Source organism: Thermobia domestica, chromosome 5 (assembly GCF_964235325.1).
Source record: "Thermobia domestica chromosome 5, izTheDome1.hap1.1, whole genome shotgun sequence".
Classification (NCBI taxonomy): domain Eukaryota; kingdom Metazoa; phylum Arthropoda; class Insecta; order Zygentoma; family Lepismatidae; genus Thermobia; species Thermobia domestica.
In genome coordinates this window covers 321,307,595-321,330,158 of record NC_137458.1, presented here as the reverse complement: position 1 = coordinate 321,330,158, position 22,564 = coordinate 321,307,595, and the positions used below count along the sequence as shown (strand labels likewise).

General features: G+C 35.7%; 1 protein-coding gene across 2 annotated transcripts in view; it reads left to right on the top strand.

Annotated features, from left to right (window-relative positions):
• The window catches only part of cutlet (chromosome transmission fidelity protein 18 homolog), a 107,515-nt gene that overhangs the window by 67,027 nt on the left and 17,924 nt on the right, over positions 1–22,564 (top strand). For both annotated transcript variants that reach the window (XM_081760534.1, XM_081760533.1), the window contains exons 13-16: positions 1,008–1,112; positions 7,780–7,891; positions 16,316–16,486; positions 20,691–20,840. In XM_081760534.1, the coding sequence (XP_081616660.1) occupies positions 1,008–1,112; positions 7,780–7,891; positions 16,316–16,486; positions 20,691–20,840 (538 nt within the window). The remainder of the gene's footprint in view (positions 1–1,007; positions 1,113–7,779; positions 7,892–16,315; positions 16,487–20,690; positions 20,841–22,564) is intronic.

Sequence of the window (22,564 nt, the reverse complement as noted above, 5' to 3'; positions counted from 1 at the left end):
AGGCCTTCAGGAAGACAAGCTTACCACTGTAGTTAGTGTAGATTGGTTCAACAATTTATTGTGTTTAACTAAAAGGTTGTGCAGAAAAAGTATCTTTTTTATTTAAAACAGCCGAGGAACACATTACTCTGAATGAAACGTAGGTATTGCATATCAGTCTTCTTAGGAAAGTGTGATCTTGCAAGTGGTTCTTTCCAAATACCTCCATCTTTTACACAGCTCTTACTACTACGAAAATACATATATTTTCCAAGTTGCCCCAAAAGCGGGGCTACTTGGAAAAATCACATTTTGGCTCCTGGAAGCCTTCAGTCTCAGTAAAATTTTATGACTGCGGAAAAAGGTAACATGGACTAAGCTGTAGAAACATCACAAGAAGAAGAAAAATTAATTGCAGTAAATAGCAAGGAATAGTATGAAAAAGAAAAAAAATTCTAAGTAACTCTAGTTTACGGTTAATATTAAGGAGGTAAAAGGGGATTAAAAACCATGCTATGTTTTAAATTGACCATATCCGTGTAATATAAGAAAAGAATAACTTTTCAAGGTAACTTAGAGGTGCAAGGTAGATTAGTAGGTAACAAGGTGCAAGATAGATTAGTAGGTACTGCCATATTCCACACAGGTGAACAATATTGAATGATCGGGAAAATAAAAACCTTGTAAAACATCGTAAGAACAGGGAGACTTTCTATTTCAGGAAATCTAAAACGTAGACTAAGTAGTTTCATAGTCCTAGATGAGGTCGATATGATGTAGTCCGCAAAGAAGAGTTTTATAAAACAGGATGAATTTCAATCATATTTTGAAAAGTTAAATATAGACACACACACACACACACAAATCTTTTGTTATACCAAAAGTTTGAAATTCATTAAAATAACATGTTTTAACAGGCATTAAACAGGAAAAAGGGAAGGGGCTGAAGAGTAGTTTCGTAAATCTGAAACTTCATCCTTTTGGGGTTCGTTACAGCGACATTTTATTGTATTTTTTGTATTTTATAGAAAAGCTTGTGACACTGAATCACCTGACGACAACAAACTCCAAGAAATGCCTGAAGATGACTCTGGTGCGTGTGGGATCAAAATTAACAATGGAACGCTTCAGAGGTAAGTTGTATTCATGATGTAGAGTTTCTTTCCAAAAATGTATATTTGTAGTTCTAATGCCTCTTTTTAGAATAGCTGCTGGTACATTTAGAAGTGGTTCTCCAGTATACATTTCTAAAGAAATATTTGGCCATAGGGAAATAAACTAAACTCTGTTTCAGTTCTAAAAAATATTGAAACGGAAGTACGTAAAATACGTCGTAGCAGCGTAGCTAGTAGCAAACGGTTCGTTTTCCTGTTAGAAAAGATGGTGGTGTTATTTGCCACAGTTATTCATTCAGTTATTTGTCAGGAAATTACAGACATAGTGCCAATAACAATTCCCTGTACAATAAAAAAATTGCACTAAAACATAATAATGAAAATAAATAAATATAAAAAAATGGGCATGGATAAAGATATCAAACACAGTAATCACTATATTATAAAAGGTCACATCTGGTAAATTAATTTTTGACTAGCTGAACTCGCGCTCTCTACACAGCGTATCATTCACATATGAGCATGAATCTCCTTGTCATTCCTCACAACTTCAGTACATGTCCCTTTACAGACACAAGTGAAGGACGTGTTGATAAAAATCGGAAAGTGGTATCATAAAGGTTAGATTTTTTCGATTATTTTTTTTCAATATCTCGCATCGTTTGCGAGATTTGAGCCTTCTTCCGGTTGGAGTTTCTGATTCATATATGATCAATGTTTTCTTTTTTCTTGCATGCAGTATGTAACAAGCAAAGACATTACACACACAGTTAATTATAATGTCAGTGATATATGGTGTTCATTGGGCAAAACTCTCCAAACAATAAAGATTCATCTTAGACTGGAGAAATGGTTGTCCTTCGTTTTTCATTATCATTTGACTAATAAGCAAACGCCAGAGAGATACACTAACCGTGTATACAAATGCGTGATGTTGGAACGTATAACTCGTAGGATATGTTTTACTGTTTAAAATTTCAATACTTCCAGTGTACACCTAAAAATGTAATAAAGAAATAACTGCTATTTTTTAAAAAAATATTCAATTGGAACTGAAGAATCTACATATATTTTGCAATCGATCAGTGAAAACGGCATCTTTCTAGAGCTTGTGGTTTCCGAGATATCATTGTCAAAAAAACTGGCCACAAACATATAAACCTAGCATTTTAATATACAGGGTGAGTCAGAAATCTCCATACAAGATGACTAATGTTTATTTTTTATTTTCCAGGTAGTAAGTTTCCATACAAGATGACTAATGTTTATGTTTTACGTTTGTGGTTTACATTTATGTTTATGTTTTAGCTTGCAAACAAGTAACAAGTGCAACATTGACAAATGTTCATCGGAATTGGTTGGAGCACCTGTCATTTTGTCTCGACATGCAAGGGAAACATGTGGAACATATTTTATAACTGTAGTATAGTATTATCATCATTTGTATGGAGACTTATGACTCACCCTGTATAGGTAATTACCAAAATCTTCCATATTATTTGCCGTAGAGAAATACTTATAGATAGGTACATCAATTAAATTAGGTACATACTTAAAAAATATGTAATTTCTAGCAGTAGTGTAAGGAATATAAAAGTTTACAATATTAATTACAGTTTAGAAAATTACCACAGTTATGTATGTGCATATAATATAGTATTTCTTTAAAATGTGACTATTGCCTCTATTCGCAGAGCAAGTGGAAAATGAATGATACTTTTCACTTTGGTATGTATATAACTATATGATCTGTATAATCCAGTATACTCATATAAGTAATTGCAGCCTTAATTGCACCCGACAATAAGAGGAGAAACATGACACAAGTACGGTTGTCAGATGTATCCGTGCTCAAATAAAAATGCAGCGAAAAACTGCAAATAATGTAGTAATTTTTGCAATAAACAAATAATGAAAGTAAGAATAACTGGTAGAATAACAGTACGGAAGTGGCTGACATTTTAATTTTTGCGATAGGATAAATTTGGCAGGATAAACTCGAATTAGTTGCTCCCACTGTCATTGGGCTGAATTACAGGTCCCGGCCCTCAGGCTGATTAATCCCGCTGTACGGTGATGTACACTTCCCTTTCTTTTCACTTTTTTATTATCTTTTCTTGGTAAACTCAGACCCAGACTCCGATCTGGCTACATTCTTGCGTCATAATTCTAGCACTGACAGTGTGATTATACTTCATTCACATTCTGATGGCGAAAATGCCTTTATTTAATAATAAAAGTCATATAAATATTATTTTTGATTTTTACATGTGCAGGGAATCAATTCTAACATAATCGGTGGAGGGCTTTGGACCATCGTGGAGTAGTTTAAATAATGTGGCGCTATCCCAGTAATGGTCTTTATTATATATAAATATATATAAAACAATGAATAAATAAAACGTATTTAAGGGTACAAACAGAAGTATACAATCAATACTTCACATCTCACAGGTGTAGGACGCTGATAAAAGTACTACAAAATTCGTATTTTTATACCCGGTGTATCAAAAGCCTGGGACCTTAAGACAATTCCGTTATGAATAAAGATATGCAAAAATGGTAAAAGAGGAAATTTCTTGGAATTAACTGGTTTTTAATCTAAAACTGTAGTTTTTCCTATTGCACCAGCCGTTAGGACTTTACTCTGCTAAGATGACCGATGTGAAATAGAAAAAGCAGCGTTGCCAGCTCAGTAAGCAGTTTCCTTGCGCTTTCACCATACCAACAATACAGCATTGTTGGGAAACTGATTCCAGGTATTCTAAGTTCCCTGTCATAACAATGTGCACGTTTCCCGTGTCATTTTTGCTTGTCGTTACGTTACGTTCCAACGCAGCCTACTGTACTGTAAAGTTGCCTTTTCAGTTAAGGGTCTTCACTACAGCGAAGTTAAACTGCTGCTAATTTTAGAGTTTTTCTGTAATATCTTCAAAACAAATAAGAATATTCGAAAAGCAGAAATGTAGTGAACTAGACTATACGATTTTGCATGTAATACCTTTACCATAATTCACCTGTCTAGTTTTGGTATGCCGCTATTTACAGAATCCGCAAAAGATGCTAAATCTATCTACAATTCCAAATCAAAAGCAGATAGATGAGTTTGATAACGGTATCACATGCAAAATCATATTGTCTAATTCGCTACGTTTCTGTTTTTTCAATATTTTTATTTGTTTTGAAGGTATTACAGAAAAACTCTAAAATTAGCGGTAGTTTAATTTCGCGGTAGTGAAAACCCTTAACATAGGTGCTACCAGTGTGGAGCCCAAACAATTGATGCAATTGGAAAAATTCCACCGTTTTAGATTTAAAACCACCTACTTCCAACAATTTTCTTCTGTAGAAACAACTGTAAATGAAAAGCTTAGTACTCACCGCAAACTAAATCCATCTAAGAAGTACTTTCGGAAATAATGATTTCCATCCTAAACTTACATGTTAGCGGTTCGAAAAAGAAAAAAAAAAAATAAAAATGGGCAAGGAACCTAGATGGGTAAAAAGCCAGCTTGAAGGGAGTAAAAAAATCACTTTTCGTCAAAGGAAGGTTGCACCCATCTTTGTTGACCATTCACTAACAGGAAGTGATTACTTCATATTTTTTTTTTACTCCTTTTAAGCTGGCTTTTTACCTTACAGGGCCCACAGACGATCCACGGTTTGTGCAAACACCGTGTTTGCGCAAACACTCGGCCATACACGATTCAACTGATTGCACAAACTTCAGTTCAATTTTGAGTTTAATCGCGTAAGCATGTCCATTGAAGCAGCTTGTTTAACGTTAATGTATAGTATATAAAGAACACCTAACCTCAGTGGGGAACTTCAAAATCAGCCCCCCCCACACACACACACAGATACAGAAAAATCTTGCCAGGACTTATTAGGACCTATAAAACAATTTAAGCATTCCATGTTTCTTTCCAACACAGACATTCAAAGTCAGGCAATGAATGACACCATGTAAACACGAGTAACTACATGTAATAATCAGAATATTACCGCTACTTTGAATTAGGACTATTTACTAATTGTTTAAAACTGAATATAATATATGTGAATGTCTGCCAATTGAGATTTTCATGATTGTTACACTGTTATAATTCAACGAGGATATGTATGTGTACACGGCTGATTGACAGTGACAGTTCTGGAAAAATATTATGTTACTTATTTTCCTCATGATCTTTTGATTACGAGTCACATACGCATATACTGTTGTGAAATCTAATTTGTATTCAAATAAATTTTGTAATATATTAAATTTACCTCAGACTTGTAGCCAAACGGACTGTAACTGTTCCGAAAGTAGTTCTAAACTTACTCAGAAAAATAAAGATATATCTTTTTCCCCAATTTTGATCACATCAAGAATGACAAAATCAGGTGTTATACCCGCTCAAAACCAATAATCTTAGGGTAAAATAGTGCGTATAGTTTTCAATGGGAGTAACAAAAAATATTTTTCTTGGTTGCGATTTCATGTCTGACTAAAATAAAACACATATAATCAGGGCCTTCTTACGTTTTGGGCCTCCCTGCCGTTGCAGAGGCAGTAGTTCCGCCACTGCCTACCCTACAAAGTTTTTTTTTTTTTTTTTTTTTTTCTCTGTTCGTAAGATTGCTCTAATTTAGACTTTAGTCTGGCAATGTCAGCTTATGACCTTTGTCTGATCAAGTTTTTCACCCTGACAGATTTATTGGGTATTAGAGTAGAAGAAATTTGTCACTTGGTGTTGGTGAGCTCATTGCGTGATGAAATGACAAAGCGACTGTTTGTAACAAGCTGCTTGCAAAATGGATCTGCAGTCATTCAGTTCAGTCAAGGATTTTTTTTTTTTTTTTTTAATCTTATCAACTAGAACACAAAACCTTTTGTACGAATGCAACAAATACTCCGCGTGCTGCTATGCTCAGTGGAGGGATGATCGGTGGCGTTGGGCGCTCGAAAATGCCTGTTACGTGATGTCATGCAGATGACGTCACTAGCAGAAAACCCTGTATGTGGAATTATCAATTATGTCATTGCTAGAACTCCCGCGCTTCGGTGTTGATCCCACCCCCTTCGGCCGCGAAGGCGCGAACTCCAGAAACTATTGAAGTTAGCAGCACAACGACTGTTGTTACCAATAGGTACGTTTGAAATGGTGCGGTGTGAAGAATGAAGCCTATGGCCTTTTTTTTTGGTGAACAAGGTCACAAATGAAAATATCTATTATAACATATAGCAGAAATTTACCACTACTTAAATAAAATGAAAACATGTGTGGTCAAAAATATAAAACTATATTTATTAGTGTTTCTTCCACATCAATTATTTCATCCAAGGTCGAAATACCAGGTAATTGCATTTCCTGGTCCCTCAGAAAGTCCATATAGGAAAAATACCACAACGAGGGTACATACACGTCATCTGTTCCACTTCCAGATAGTACTTGCTCTTCTTTAGTTCTCTTCGGTATGCAGAACGAAGTGAATTAATTTTATTCCTTACTGACTCTCTATCCGTCGTTTGATCTATTTCCTTCATTTTATTCACTAACTTCTCATATGCCGCATTTTTCAAATTCCTGTTTTTATAATCTTCACTCTTTACCTTCCACAGTTCAGGTAAATTTCGATAAAGATCAATAAATTCTCGCCAGAATTCTTGATTCCTATTAATTGACGCCATAGCGCAAGAAATAAGCGTCTGTACACTAGGCTTCCTACTCGGAAATAAAGCTCGTGTTTGCACAAACATGTCCATACACGGTACACGTGTTTGCGCAAACATCATGTTCGTGTAAACAATTTTCGAACGAGTTCGATGTGGAAAATGTTTGCACAAACCGTGGACCGTGTGTGGGCCCTATTAGGTTCTTTGCCCATTTTTTTTTTTTTTTTTTTTTTTTTCGAACTGCTAACATGTAAGTTGAGGATGAAAACCGTTATTTCCAAAAGTAATTCTTAGATGGTCATTCAGTCTGCGGTGAATACTAAGCTTTTTATTTATAGAGGTTTCTAAATATAATCATCGCTCGCAATATATAATGATAACTTCCCCTTTTTCCATTTTTCCGTATCTTTACTTATAACTAAGTTGGCCCATGGCCGTAGACTTTTGATACACCTGGTATTTAAATACTTGATATCGTTGACGTTTAGTTCTAACTGGGCAATTTATTGAAGGGAGCCAAGGTTATCCCTATAAAATAGGTACGGAGGCTCAGCCCCTTGGGCATCTCTTGAATTTAATGCTTGTACAGTCTTGTTCAAAAAAATCCTGGCCACCCATCTCTTTTTGAGAAGCCTTGTCTTCTTACCCACAAATTAAACAAATATGCATTTTCTTTTGGCCAATTGAGATTCTGATTCGGAGCCAAGATATTAGAATTTCCAACAGAATATGGCCTTTTAAAGCAAGGGGAGAAGACATGATTTTTTGAACAGGAAACCATAATTATTTTTTCTTTTTTTTCTTACTGTAGTTTTGTTGACAGTGTTCTATCAAATGGCATGTGTAGACAGCACAGTCTTCTTCTTCTTCTTCTTCTATTATTATTATTATTATTATTATTATTATTATTATTATTATTATTATTATTATTATTATTATTATTATTATTATTATTATTATTGTCCATGTATATTTTTGTATCTTTGTTTCTGTTTCTATCATTTTGTATGTTTATTTTTGCAGAATAGAAAACATAATTCACACTGTTCAGAGCTGTGGAGAATACGAAAGACTTGCCCAAGGTGTATTCGAGAATTACTTAAATATGAAATTTAAAGATAGTAGACTAGAGTCCGTAAGTACTCAGATGAGCTTACTATTTCGAAATAAGATTGTGTGTTTCACTCATCTCAACTTATTTCTTGTTTGTTAAAACTAATGCCTTTTGTTCCTATTCGTTGTGAAGAGACGTTATGTTTCGTGCCCAGTGTCCCAGGTTCGATCCCAGATGGGTACTTGCCTTGGATAGAAATCAGAGTAATATATACGAGGTGTGATTAAAAATACGTGAATAATTTTATTAGAAAGTAATTAAGCTTACATGGAATTTGATTTAATCTCCTTAAAAGTACTGTCCTTGACTAGCAATGCACTTATCCCAACGTTGAATTCATGACTGGAAGCGTTTCTGGAAGGCTTCTTTTGGAAGGGCGTTCAGCTGCTCTGTCGTGGTCCTCTCACGAGGGAACCTATCCAAGTGCAACTCTGACTTCGAGTCGAGACTATGGTCGTTGGATACCTTGTCCGAAAAGAACATAACACGAAAAGTGATACATCCTCGATCGCAACCGTTGCAGATATATAAGCGTGAAACGTTAGAAATTGAGCTCCATACTATACATTACAAAGTCAGCTTCCGGGTCAGATTTTTCGGAAACGGTCAGGTAAGGAACCTCAGCAAATACATATCAAATTAGTGTTGGGAGCCCACCACCTTTTGAATGAAAAAAATGTTGCCCCCGAGGCACTCGCAGGGTCCCAGGCGGGGTCCAACTCAAAATTGGCAAATGGAACCGGGGGTCAAGTAGCATATTGTATGAAAGCTATTGTTAAATAAAAGAAGATAGAACAAATCTCAACTCTCTATGATGACCCTGTGCAAATGGGCAACTGGTCACAATGTCAATACAACCTACATCAGACAATATATGGCCACTCTTCTAAACCCGTTAAGTTGAGATTTGTTCTATCTTCTTTTATTTAACAATAGCTTTCATACAATATGCTACTTGACCCCCGGTTCCATTTGCCAATTTTGAGTTGGACCCCGCCTGGGACCCTGCGAGTGCCCCGGGGGCAACATTTTTTCATTCAAAAGGTGGTGGGCTCCCAACACTAATTTGATATGTATTTGCTGAGGTTCCTTACCTGACCGTTTCCGAAAAATCTGACCCGGAAGCTGACTTTGTAATGTATAGAATGGAGCTCAATTTCTAACTTTTCAGGCTTATATCTCTGCAAAGGTTGCGATCGAGGATGTATCACTTTTCGTTTTATGTTCTTTTGGGACAAGGTATCCAACGACCATAGTCTCGACTCGAAGTCAGAGTTGCACTTGGATAGGTTCCCTCGTCAGTGTCAAAATGTTTTTCTTTAAGCACGGTTTTTACTTTTGGGAAGAGCCAAAAGTTGCATGGCGCTATGTCTGGAGAGCACAGCGAATGTGGACAGACAGGGATATTTTTCAGCCAAAAGCTCGCGGATCAAAAGCAAGGTGTGGCACGGCGCATTTTCGTGGTGAAGAAGGAAGCCATTTGTCCATTTAATCGGCGGTTAAAATGCTTTTCATGGGCCCATACCAGATGTTTAGTTCTTCTTGCGCCACTTTTTGCACGTTTTCATCTGTTTTTGACGTCGAAGGACATCTCGATCGTTGCTCGTTTTCAACCGACTCCTTGCCGCTTTTGAATCGCTCATAACACGTGTAAATAGTCTTCAATGACATTGTTTCATTGTCATACACTGATTTTCACAATTCGTGAGATTCTTTCACACTTTTTTTGCAGCTTAGAACAAAACTTTAATGTTGGCGCGCGACAGACACTCTTAACACGTCCTCACTCTTCTGCTTCTGAAAACCAACTAACCATGTCACAACTCGTTTAAACTCGACACTGACTGTACCAAAGGTTTAAGCTATCGGTCTTACTAAAGTCTTTCCAGCCTTAGAACAAAGTGGACGTAAACAAAGCGAAATGTATTACTCCGCGGCTCACACATGCTTCGGCAGTGAGAGACGTGAACAGCAAGATCGTCTGCTGGGTTACTGTAGTCGCATAATTTCTAAAGTGTAAGGCTCGGTTGGTTGGTAACTAATTAACACACTGACCACTGTTATGTTGGAAATGTGTATTTTCTTAAATCGTTGTATAAACGAGATTGCCTCTGTTCCTGTTGCCCTTTTTTATGTTTTGTAACATGAGACGGACTATTGTCACTCATCCTCGCCATGAAACTCTGCATTCTATAATTTCAAATGAGCAGAGTCTGAGCGCACAGGCACACGCATGCGCAGTAAATATTATATGTTCTAATACGGATGAGGTTGAAATAAAGTTACATCTGTTGTTAAACATTATATATATTGCGTTTCTTATCACAAAATGCAGGATAAATTCAGATATCTTTATTTAAAAGTATTATCTTAGCAGGGATTATATTGCGGTAGGATACTAGTGCAATGAGACCAACAACCAATCACTGATCATAGACCCACTGGTAGTCTGGTAGGTTTGTTTACATCTACTTTTTTCTAAGGCTGGAAAGAGAATAGTTGAAGTGGATACAAAATCGATAGATGGCACTGCTAATACATTCAGCATAGGTTTTGATCACACCTTGTGTTTGAAGAAAATAATTGACGCATTTTAATTAATATCACACTGACCTGGAAAGTCAGGAAAGAACATGGAAATTACAATGGCTCAGGGAAAAATTCTTCAAAATATGCCGAAAGTCAGGGAAAACTGCTATATTTTGCAGAAGACTTACGTTTTATTTATTTATTTATTTATTTATTTATTACAGTAGTTAGCCTTTATAATAAAAATAGAATATGCAATGATAAGTTGCTTTTTAATGAAGTTCATTGGATCTTAGAATTGATCTCTTCAAACCATTTTTAGAAAATGCGTGTCTACTTTCAAGACGTGATGATTTTTATTCTAATATAATGGTAGGATATAAACTTATGCAAAATTGTGGTAGATTATTACATAGAAACATTGTAGTGGAGAGTTTTTTTTTTTTTTTAATGATATTTGTTAGTTTAGCGTCCCATGATTATGCTCTTTAGGATAAAGGAGACAGGTGATTAATGAAAATGAATGATTGTGAAATTAAATTTTTCGCACTCTAGAATCGAATCCGTGACCATGTGCATCAAAAAGCACATGCACTAGCCACTAGAATAGCAGGGAAGACTCTAAAATATAAAAACTTATTCGTAGAAAATTTACATAAACATAGTGTAATTGCTCAGAATACAGTAGACTATGCAATCAGATTTTATCAAAGTGTTTAGAAGGTTCGGCTGTTATTCAAGCGACTAACAAACATTAGAGCTGTCGACAGAAGATACGAAGAATATCTCAAAGAATCAAAGCAGGTTTAAAAATAAGATAGATTGAAACGAGAAAATTATCTTTAGAAATAAAGAAATATGAGAGGAGCGCTGAAAGGTGTTAAAAGCTTAAGTTTAGAGAGAGAAACATTAAATTAAAAAAAAAAAAAAATCGTATACTGCTGCAAAGAAAGAAAAAAATAGGTTTGTTGGTTGTAGCAAAGAAATAAGCCAAATTATGATACATACCGTTCGACAGTTACGTAATGAGACTGGTTTTATTATGACAAAACAGAATGCAACCCGTAAACCGATATGTGCGCTCAAAAGAGTGATCCCTACTCTAGAATCGGGCAACATTTCATTGTCGCATGCGAAGCATGGCAGAAAATACGACGTCATTATTAACAGTTACTGAGAGGCCCTCGTCACACTAGCAGCATGGAACAGAGAGTGAAAATCAAATTCTGTGTTAAACTGAGTAAAAGTGCCACAGAGACTGTTGATTTGATGTGGAGAGTACGTATGGGGATACGGAGAAACATCCACTTCAGACGTCAAAAGTGAAGACAGTGCTCCTCAGTAAGGGTATCACTCATCATGAATTTGTGTTAGAAGATCACACAGTGAATGCCTTGGTTTATTTAGGCGTTTTGGACAGGGTTTGCCCAAGTGGGCCCACCTGAAAAAACCCGCCTTAAAACCCACCTGGGTTTTTGAGCTTTTTGTTAGTATATTATTGGTACAACTAAGGTGATCACATTGAAAGTTATTTTTATCAGATTTTGAACTTTCTTTGGGCGAATTAGATGCTCTCATTTTAAGGTAGACAACAACATTCAACATAAGACCTTTATAAAGTTCTGAATAAACTGAATGAATGAATGAATGAAAAAAAAAAAAAAAAAAAAAAAAAAAAAAAAAAAAAAACTTCCTTAGCTTGAGATAATTATAGAACAAATTAATGTGTGGATTATACTTACAGCCTATTTGAACTAAAATAAGCAGTTCTATATTTTAGAAAAATACTTTCCGTGAATATTGTGCTTGCTGACTCGGCGCCGCCGAGAGACGTTATCCCTCATACGTCGACGGGTTTAAGATCATAGGTGCCGGTACTAACAGTAAATATGTAAATACATTAGTAAAACTATTAGTATTATTTCTTACCTTTGGTGGTAACAAAAGTATTCAGTAAAATTTGGTTTTCCAACAACAATAATTTGGTTTTCCAACAACAGTCATTTGTTGCTACCCTTCAAATAAGCATTCTGTAGAATTAACACCAGCAATAGCATAAATTTCTTGTCAAAAAAAGAAGTTTAATGCTCGGAGCTCCCAAGACTACGTAACTCTTACTATTTCAAGTGCTGAATTCAAACTTCAGTATTAATTGAAGTTTCGATGTACAGTAAAGCAAGCTGCATTTTCAGGGAAAATCTGTCGTGAAAGAAGTGTTCGGGAAATTCCCGCAATTGAATGCGCAAAGCATCGGAAGTGAATACTTCAACAGTAAAACTATCTATTTTACGCTGGAAGATATTTAATTTCATTTGTTACATTTTGAAACATTTATTTTATAAATTATGAATTATAGGCCTATCTTTGTTATTTGTTTTAAATTAATTTTCGGAAAAGAATAGGGTTAGTTTTTCACCGAACTGACCGGAAATATTGCTGTTATTTTGATTAAAGCCGGTGACCGGTGCAAACTTCTTAACAGCCCATTTATGACCGGTTTGAAAAAACTTGTATCTACTTCAAAGTATAGATTTAAAATGTAACTTTCATTCTTTCTAAATCCAAAACTCACCTTTTACCATATATCAACGATTAATATATTTTGTTCATCTGCTTACATAATTTTGAAGAGATGAGAGGGACTGTATCACGGAAATTTTGAAATTTATTTGTAAGGAACTTTATACATTTATTGAGAGTAAAAAAAGGACTTAAAGCAATTTCCTGTAGTTGATGTGTAAGTTTAAAGAATAAATTTAATTTTCCAAATCCAAAATTGTCATGTAAAGATTAATTTATTCATTTGTTTCGATAATTTTAAAGAAGTGGTGATAAATACAAAAAAAATGATCAATGCCGATTTCAGTTTCTCATTTATAGTAAGGATGGCCAGTTCTGGGATTCGGAAAAATTTCTGAATTCTGGAATTTTCCGAAATCCGGAAAGTGAAATTTCCGGAATCCGGAAAATTTTGGCCAATCCTAATTTATAGCATTAAGCTAATTATTGAATGTACTAAGGATATGCAGAATACAGGTGCTAATGCACTTTTGTTCATGATAGTATTTTCCTTTCCATGGGGAGGGGTCCGAACAGAGATACGTTACATTTAGACCTATATCATAGGGAATTTTGCGGGGGTGCGGTCTTTCTACTTTCCATAGTTGGCAAATACTAGTAAGGAACAGTTTTGCAACAAGTGCTCGGGAAATTCCCGTAATTGAACGCACAAAGCATCGAAAGTGAACTTCAACAATAAAACCATTTATTTTACGTTGAAAAATATTTATTTCATGTAAGACATTTTGATGAATTATGTCTTTGTTTCAAAATAATATAGCTGTTTGGTATCTATATTTGCCGAACGTCACTCAGGCTCCTGGGATTATCTACATTTGTTCGTTTGTCTGCCTGTACTACACAGTGTTCAACTTTCGGTCTTTTAAATTTTCGGGATACAAACTGGAGACACTCTAAATTTTCTGCATAGATTTTGGCGGCATACGAACGTGAAATTACAAAATCGCTCTTAAAAATAAATAGCGGATATCCACGCTACAAAGGGCATTTTTCGGTCTTTCAAGTTGAAATTTTCAGAATAAAAGCTCGAGAGACTAAATTAGCTGTACTGTATATATTTTGGCGGCATAAAATTTCAAAATGGCGGCCGTTATTCAAAATAGCGTGTATCCATGCTACAGGGTACAATTTTCGGACTTTTTAAGTTCCAATTTTGAGGGTAGAAGCACGAGACATTCTAAATTTGCTGTATAGATTTTTTCGGCTATCCGATAAAAAATTTCAAAATGGCGGCCATTTTTTCAAAACAGCAGAGAATAGAAAAATGTTGCAAGTTGTGACAATGACAATCTTGAAATGTAAATCATATTTTAACATTTTTACCCCAAAGACATTGAAATATTTCGAAAAAACCCAATTAAACCCGATAAAACCCAATTAAGCCCGAAAATACTCGAAAAAACCCACATGGGCCCAGGTGGGTTGGGTTTTTTCAAACCCTGGTTTTGGAGCGCTTCATGAAGAGAATTCGTGTGTGACCTAAATACTCAGCTTCAGGTAGCTGATTCCTTATCCATGACAAGGCACCCGTTCACTAGGTAGTATTTGGCCAAAAAACAAGTGTATGTGTGTGCTGCGGTAACCCTCTTCTTATTCTCCAGATATGTCTCCTTGCGACTATTTTCTGTTCCCTAAACTGAAGTTACAATTAAAAGGACGACTTTTTGACACTGTTATTGAAGACAACCAAGTAGCTATGACAACGGCATTACGGAACATAGCACAGAGTTGCAGAAGTCGTTCTATTTCTTCCGTGATCGTGCCACTCGCTGTGTTGACACAAGAGGGATGTGCTTTGGATTATAAATAGACATTATATTATCTTTGTTTGTTTGGTCACAATAAAGTCAGTCCCATTACTTAATTGTCGCACGGTGTATGTTTACTTGTTTACGTTTATGAGGGGTTTCAGAATGCTGAGGTATTAAAGATATCGATAATGTATAATTATTACTTGATGTTAGTGTTTTATCGTATTTTAAATACTGGAAGTTTGATTCATAATCATAACTTAAGTTAGAAAGTAAGTTTATAGTATATGTAAAAGATAAAAAGAAGAGCGTTGGACGGCTATGGGAATGGTGTAGGTCGATTTAAGAAATAGATGTTTTCGAACCTACCCATAAATGGTAAGTGTTCACAGTGTCATGGGTCAGGGAAAATTTTACTTATTCATGGAAATTTAGGGAAAGTCAGGGAAATCACTGTCAGAATTTCAGTGTGAAGCATATTTTTTAATATGTGGTAGTATGGATCTACCTTCTTATTTGCGTCCTTAGGAGTTTTTCTGAATGGTTTCAGACACTTATTGTATGACCTTTTTAAACAAGTGATATCACATGAAAATCTAATCACTTTATGAAAACATCTTGCTCGAATGGATTGTATAGTACACTGGTTCTCAACCTATTTCCTATCACGACTCCTATTTTATCACATCTTCTTACCAACGACCTCTTTATCACATTCATATATTTCTTAATAGTAGAATACATTTCTTGTATATAGTGGATACAGCAACTTTCCTCAAAGCTAATGGATTAAAACCAAATTTGGTCAGTTCATTTATATTGCAAATATCGAATCCGATCCGTCATACTGTTTCAAAATGGAGGCCGTCTGAAAATTTTAAAACTTCATAACTCCCTTAAAGTTGGGTCATATGATAAAAAATAAAGTGATAACTAATTTTGGTTTTAAAAAACTTGGACTTTTATTTAAAAAAGTTGTATATTTTAAATGACTTGACAATGTGCGTCACGAAGATTGAATCGGACATTGCCGCACTAGTGAAATCACACCATGTTTAGGTATCCCATTAGCTTTCAATTTTAATTGTATTTCAATCTGTAGGTTTTGTTGCATTTGTATTTTTCTGGTATTTCAATATGCAGGTCTCATTAGTTTCATATCGCACCTCTTTCATTTAAATTTATTTTTAAACAACTCTGCACCTGTTGAAAATGTTTAGTAGACCTATTTTTTGTTGTCCTTAACAGTATGTATAAAAGTAAAAATATGTCTATCAGAACAAATGCAAAATAATATTTAAAAATATTTTCTGGCATTTGATTCTAATTATATTTATCTCTTCCGCTTATCTTCGTGACCCCCATAAAACCCTCTCGCGACTCCCAGGTTGAGAAACCCGAAGGTGTGATTTTTTTGTACAAGTATATGGGATGCAATGACATCAAAAAAGAATAAATAAAAACGAGAGAGAGATTTATGATGCGTAGACTATTGTGCTGCGAGGACATTAATATGCATGTTTATTTATGTATAAGAATTTATAAAACTAGGATTCTGTACTAAGTATTATGTTTTCTGTTGCAGGTGGTGAAAGGTACTGAGTGGTTTTGTAATTTCGACGTTATGACCACAGAAATTCATAGAAGTCAGAATTATATTTTGCTGCCTTTCTTACCGTACGCCTTTGCAGTTTGGCATTTGTTGTTTGCAAGCTTTACGTGGCCGAAAATTAATTATCCTAGTGCAGGCTACGAGGTAAATTTAAGTTTGTTCTTTTATTTTGCTTTTTTTTAATGAACATTGCTAGTAAAAACGTATATCATTATCTCATCATCACATGTGTCATTAATATCATTATCAGAGGAATTCTGTCATCAATGGCAGGATATTTGTACAGGGTGTCTATCGGTCACGAAAATCACGAATGTCACGAAAAAGTCACGAAATCAGAAAACGGTCACGAAAGTCAAGAAAAAGTCACGAAATTTAGCTTTTGGGTCACGGTTTTTTGAAACTGTACAAATGTAAGTACAGATTGGAACATTTTGTTTTATAAAAGGTCAAAATTCACCACCAAAAATGTCTGTGGTCGGCTTTAGACGCTATCAAATCGCTAGCAAAGTACGTTTCTATCGCATGGATGAAAATTCGACCTAATTTGTACCCAAATTAGCTCTTGAGAATGTTAGGAAATTGTGTGATTTGGTAAAGAAAAGGTCACGAAAAAGTCTTGAAATTTCATTTTGGAATTTTAGTAAACACCCTGTTGTAGCAAATTAAGAAGTTCTCATGCAACGTGACCGTCCGGTAATATTTTCGTTTTAACGTAAAGGTTACCTTCTTTTAATTAGGAATAGGCTTAACTACTAAGTATTTTAAGAAACCAGAAATTCCTATAATTCTCTATAATAGTTTAATTAGGAGTAAATTGGGTTATGCAGCTATTATTTGGAATCCATATTATAAAGAACATATACATGATCTAGAACAGATACAAAATAAATTTTTAAGGTTTCTGTACTACAAGGTTAATAATAGATATTACCCATATTATTTATCCAATACTATACTAAGAGAATACTTTAGACTAACTTCACTCAGAGTTCGCCGATCAGTACTGTCCTCGATTTTTCTGAAAAAATTATTCAACAATAGAATAGATTGTCCTTCTTTACTCTCTCAGGTTTCTTTATATGTACCAAGCCTTAGGCCTAGATACGATCTCTTCTTTTGTGTTTCATTTTCAAGAACTACTCAACACAAAAATTCATCGATTGTTAGAACTTTAAAACTGTATAATTTTGTGTCGAAATATTGTGATATATTTTTTTGATACTGAATCACATTTTCATGCAAAAATTAAACAATTATGTATGGATTTGGAGTTCTCTGGTTTAATGTTTTGAAATGGATTTTGCTCGTAATGTGTACACTCCAAAGATAAAAACACTAACCAAAACATTGTTAGTATGTCCTTTTATATGGAATAGTATTGAATGGAAATTAATATTTGTGAATTGAAATTGAAATAATGAATTCAAATTAATATTTGTAGTGCATTTCTAATATATGTACAAGTTGCAGGAAAGTGTTTATACTTACATTTATTTTTTGTTTGTTGTATCTTTACTTTATTTGTATTTTGTATTTTTTTTTATCTTGTCTCGTTTTGTCTGTAGCTTGCTTATTTTATTTTACTTTCTTGTCTATTTTATTTTAGAATAATCGTATCATATTAAAATATTATGTTAATAAGGCTATTGTAGGATTGTAATCCTGTATGCCTTTTACAAATAAATAAATAACTTTTTTTCTTTCTTTTTTTAATAATACAGAAAATCGACATTTCTGCTTTCTCCAACACCAGTTTTGAGGGCACGGTAGCTCAGTGGTAGAGTACTTACCTTTGGTGCTTAGGGTCCCTGGTTCGATCCCCGGCCAAGTAAGTTTTGTGGACTTTTCTGTGACTTTTTGGTCATGTCCGTGACTTTTCTCGGGGTACTCCTGCTTCCTCCCACATTCTCATTCCACGAATCCTTCCATCATTATTCACTTGCTTTAATCATCGTCTTCCTTAGTCTAAAGGGCATATTCATCGTCTCCCTTAGTCTAAAGGGCATATTCATCGTCTCCCTTAGTCTAAAGGGCATAATCATCGTCTCCCTTAGTCTAAAGGGCATAATCATCGTCTCCCTTAGTCTAAAGGGCATAATCATCGTCTTCCTTAGTCTAAAGGGCATAATCATCGTCTCCCTTAGTCTAAAGGGCATAATCATCGTCTCCCTTAGTCTAAAGGGCATAATCATCGTCTTCCTTAGTCTAAAGGGCATATTCATCGTCTCCCTTAGTCTAAAGGGCATAATCATCGTCTCCCTTAGTCTAAAGGGCATAATCATCGTCTCCCTTAGTCTAAAGGGCATAATCATCGTCTCCCTTAGTCTAAAGGGCATAATCATCGTCTTGCTTAGTCTAAAGGGCATATTCATCGTCTCCCTTAGTCTAAAGGGCATATTCATCGTCTCCCTTAGTCTAAAGGGCATAATCATCGTCTCCCTTAGTCTAAAGGGCATAATCATCGTCTCCCTTAGTCTAAAGGGCATAATCATCGTCTTCCTTAGTCTAAAGGGCATAATCATCGTCTCCCTTAGTCTAAAGGGCATATTCATCGTCTCCCTTAGTCTAAAGGGCATAATCATCGTCTCCCTTAGTCTAAAGGGCATAATCATCGTCTCCCTTAGTCTAAAGGGCATAATAATCGTCTCCCTTAGTCTAAAGGGCATATTCATCGTCTTCCTTAGTCTAAAGGGCATATTCATCGTCTCCCTTAGTCTAAAGGGCATATTCATCGTCTCCCTTAGTCTAAAGCGCATAATCATCGTCTTCCTTAGTCTAAAGGGCATAATCATCGTCTTCCTTAGTCTAAAGGGCATAATCATCGTCTCCCTTAGTCTAAAGGGCATAATCATCGTCTCCCTTAGTCTAAAAGGCATAATCATCGTCTCCCTTAGTCTAAAGGGCATAATCATCGTCTCCCTTAGTCTAAAGGGCATAATCATCGTCTCCCTTAGTCTAAAGGGCATAATCATCGTCTCCCTTAGTCTAAAGGGCATATTCATCGTCTCCCTTAGTCTAAAGGGCATAATCATCGTCTTCCTTAGTCTAAAGGGCATAATCATCGTCTCCCTTAGTCTAAAGGGCATAATCATCGTCTCCCTTAGTCTAAAGGGCATAATCATCGTCTCCCTTAGTCTAAAGGGCATAATCATCGTCTCCCTTAGTCTAAAGGGCATATTCATCGTCTCCCTTAGTCTAAAGGGCATATTCATCGTCTCCCTTAGTCTAAAGAGCATAATCGTGAGACAGAAAACTGAAAGATTTCATTTTTCCAAAACCAATTTCGGTTTTCGCCAGAAACCGGTTCTAACTTTTAGCAAAACCAGTTTCGATTTTCACACCGAAAACTTTTTCCGTTTCTTCCAGAAGAGTCTTGGGTCTTTAGTGAAACCAGTATGATTTCCGCCGAAGCTGGTATATGTTCTTGTTCTAGGTACATACCTGGCACTACACGTAATACGAATCTATTCTATGTTCCGAAACTTAGAGTTGCAATAATCCAAAGGTCTCTTACGTACAAATTTTTTAGTGAATACAACAAACTACCACCTACCATAGATATCTTCACCCCTGAAAAAATTTTGCGATCCGGGTGCAAAGTTAAGTTGTAAATATTGTTATGTAAAGTTTTCGTTACCTTGTTTTTGTTGATATTCTGTTATATTATTTTATTTTTTTGTCTTTTACTGTGGTTATTTCCTTCATTGTAAAATGACCAACGTTCTGGAACTATACAAATAAATATACGTGGTGCTTAGAAAGGACTTTACAACTTTGTGAATTTATATAAATTTATTCAGACTTCCATTGGTGATCTTATAGACAGCTTTGCCTCACTTGCCGTACGACGATTTGTTATGTCTAGCTGAAAACGCGGTTTCAACAAAACATTTATGCCGCTCATAAGTGGTAAAACTACTAGGAGGTTTTTTGCCGTATTCACTGCGAAAATCCTGTTGTTCAATTACTACAGACTTCGATTCTTTAAACCAAAACACACAGCGAGCGCGCTCGGAACTAGTAAAGGCAGCCATCTTTGTTACAACTGTCGCTGGCGCCTGCGGTGGTGCTATTCGGTACTATGCACTACATGACTAAAAAACTTGATCTATGTATTTCGCAACAAAATTACATCAAAACCATACCTGTAAGTAGTGTGAATAAATTTACATGAATTTACAAAGTTGGAAAGCCGTTTTTGAAGCTCCCGGTGTTAAATTACATAGAAAATACTGAAACGTTATGAAAACGTAGACTTTGGTGTCAATTTATTTATTTTCTGCTGTGAAGGATAGGTTCGAAGAATTCAAATTTACTAATAATGTATGTTTATTTATTTTTGCAGGCTTCTATGAAGGAACAAAAGAGCAAAAATATTCAGGAAGCTTTGTTACGTGAGATGCGACCTAATGTTAGAGCTAACATCAACCAGACTCCTCTAGTACAGGACATACTTCCTTTGCTAGTGAAAATTCTTACTCCAAAGTTTAGACCGGTAAGAATTATAGTATTATCAGTACAGTAACTATGTATCAAAATATTTGAATCAACAAAAAACACATGGAATTTTACTAAAAACAAGGAAAAATTTCAGGATTCTGCGAACCACAAAAGTTGGAAACATTTTCATGCTCTGAATATACAAAACTGTATCCACGAAGAAATTAAAAGATTGGCTGAAAGTAGGGAGTTCATGTTATTCAGTCCGAAATCTTTTTTCTTTCTTCGCGAATTCTGTCGAACAACTTTAAGCTTTAAATATGTATAAAACGATAATTATGCCTGTTGTGCTTTATGATTGTGAAACATGTTCGCTTATTTTGAGGGGAGAACGCATGTGAAACATGTTCGCTTATTTTGAGGGAAGAACGCATGTGAAACATGTTCGCTTATTTTGAGGGGAGAACGCATGTGAAACATGTTCGCTTATTTTGAGGGAAGAACGCATGTGAAACATGTTCGCTTATTTTGAGGGGAGAACGCATGTGAAACATGTTCGCTTATTTTGAGGGAAGAACGCATGTGAAACATGTTCGCTTATTTTGAGGGGAGAACGCAGACCGAAAGTATTTGAAAATAAAATCCTGACACGAATACTCGGACCCAAGAGGAACGGGGATAGAGAATGCTGGAAACTTCATAACGAAGAACTGCATAATTTATACCGTTTACGTAATACTGTTAGAGTCATTAAGTCTGGGAGGCTCAGGTGGGCAGGTCATGTAGAGCCAAAATGGAAGAAAGTAGAAGCTCTTTCAAAATTTTAACTGAAAACCCAATCTGAAAAAGACTATTGAAAGACCAAGGTGCAGATCCGAGGACAATATTAAGAGAAGTTTTGCAGAAATTTAGGAGCTGAATCCAGTTGGGTAAGGACAGAAGTCGATGGATAGCTTATGTAAATGAAGCATTGAACTTCCGGGTTCCATAGGGTTAGTTAGTTTGGCTAGGGTAAGTTAGAATATTTGCTTACTTCAATCTCCCCAACTCTTAGATAATTCAGAAATCAAAAGTGTAATGATTTTGGTAGAGTCAATAATGGACCGAGATTTATCCCCTTCACAAATTTATCATAAAATTTGATAAATACAAAACATCTTTGATTACAAAGAGTACAATACTGTTTTCTCGTTAATGTCCAAGTAGAGGAGAATAGGTGTTTTGCATGGTGCCTCTTCTCTCAAGGCAGTCTCCAAGGCACCTGCCGGTTCGGTGAGTCTGAAAGGATAGCCCCCTCAGCTCAAGGCAGCTTCGCGAGGCTTGGTTGTAGAAAGGACCCCTATCCAGTGCGACCTCGGGAGGGATAGGTGTACCCCTAGTCCAGTGCGATCTCAGGGCGGTGTAGGTGATTCGATCAGTTGCACGACTGATGCTGGGTCCCTCGGTGGTCCTCCTTTAATTGGTCCTCTTCGGGTCCTTCCGTGGGGTCCGTCTTCTTTCGTTTTCCTCGGTGTCTTTCGTGTCGGTTTGTTGTCTGCTAGGTTGTTTATAATCACTAGCACGTGTTGAGCTGACACGTGCGTCTATTGTGATGTGGGGATCCTTGCAATATATATATAAATGTTTTATTTAAGCTAGATCAAAGAAATTTGTTACCGAAGGAGCTATTTTTACGAGTAAAACAACACAACAGTACCTTCTTCCTGATATAATGTTTTTTGTTTGATCTCTATATAGGACCTAGTTCTTGTAATTATTTCCTCGAAAATCCGATGCTTT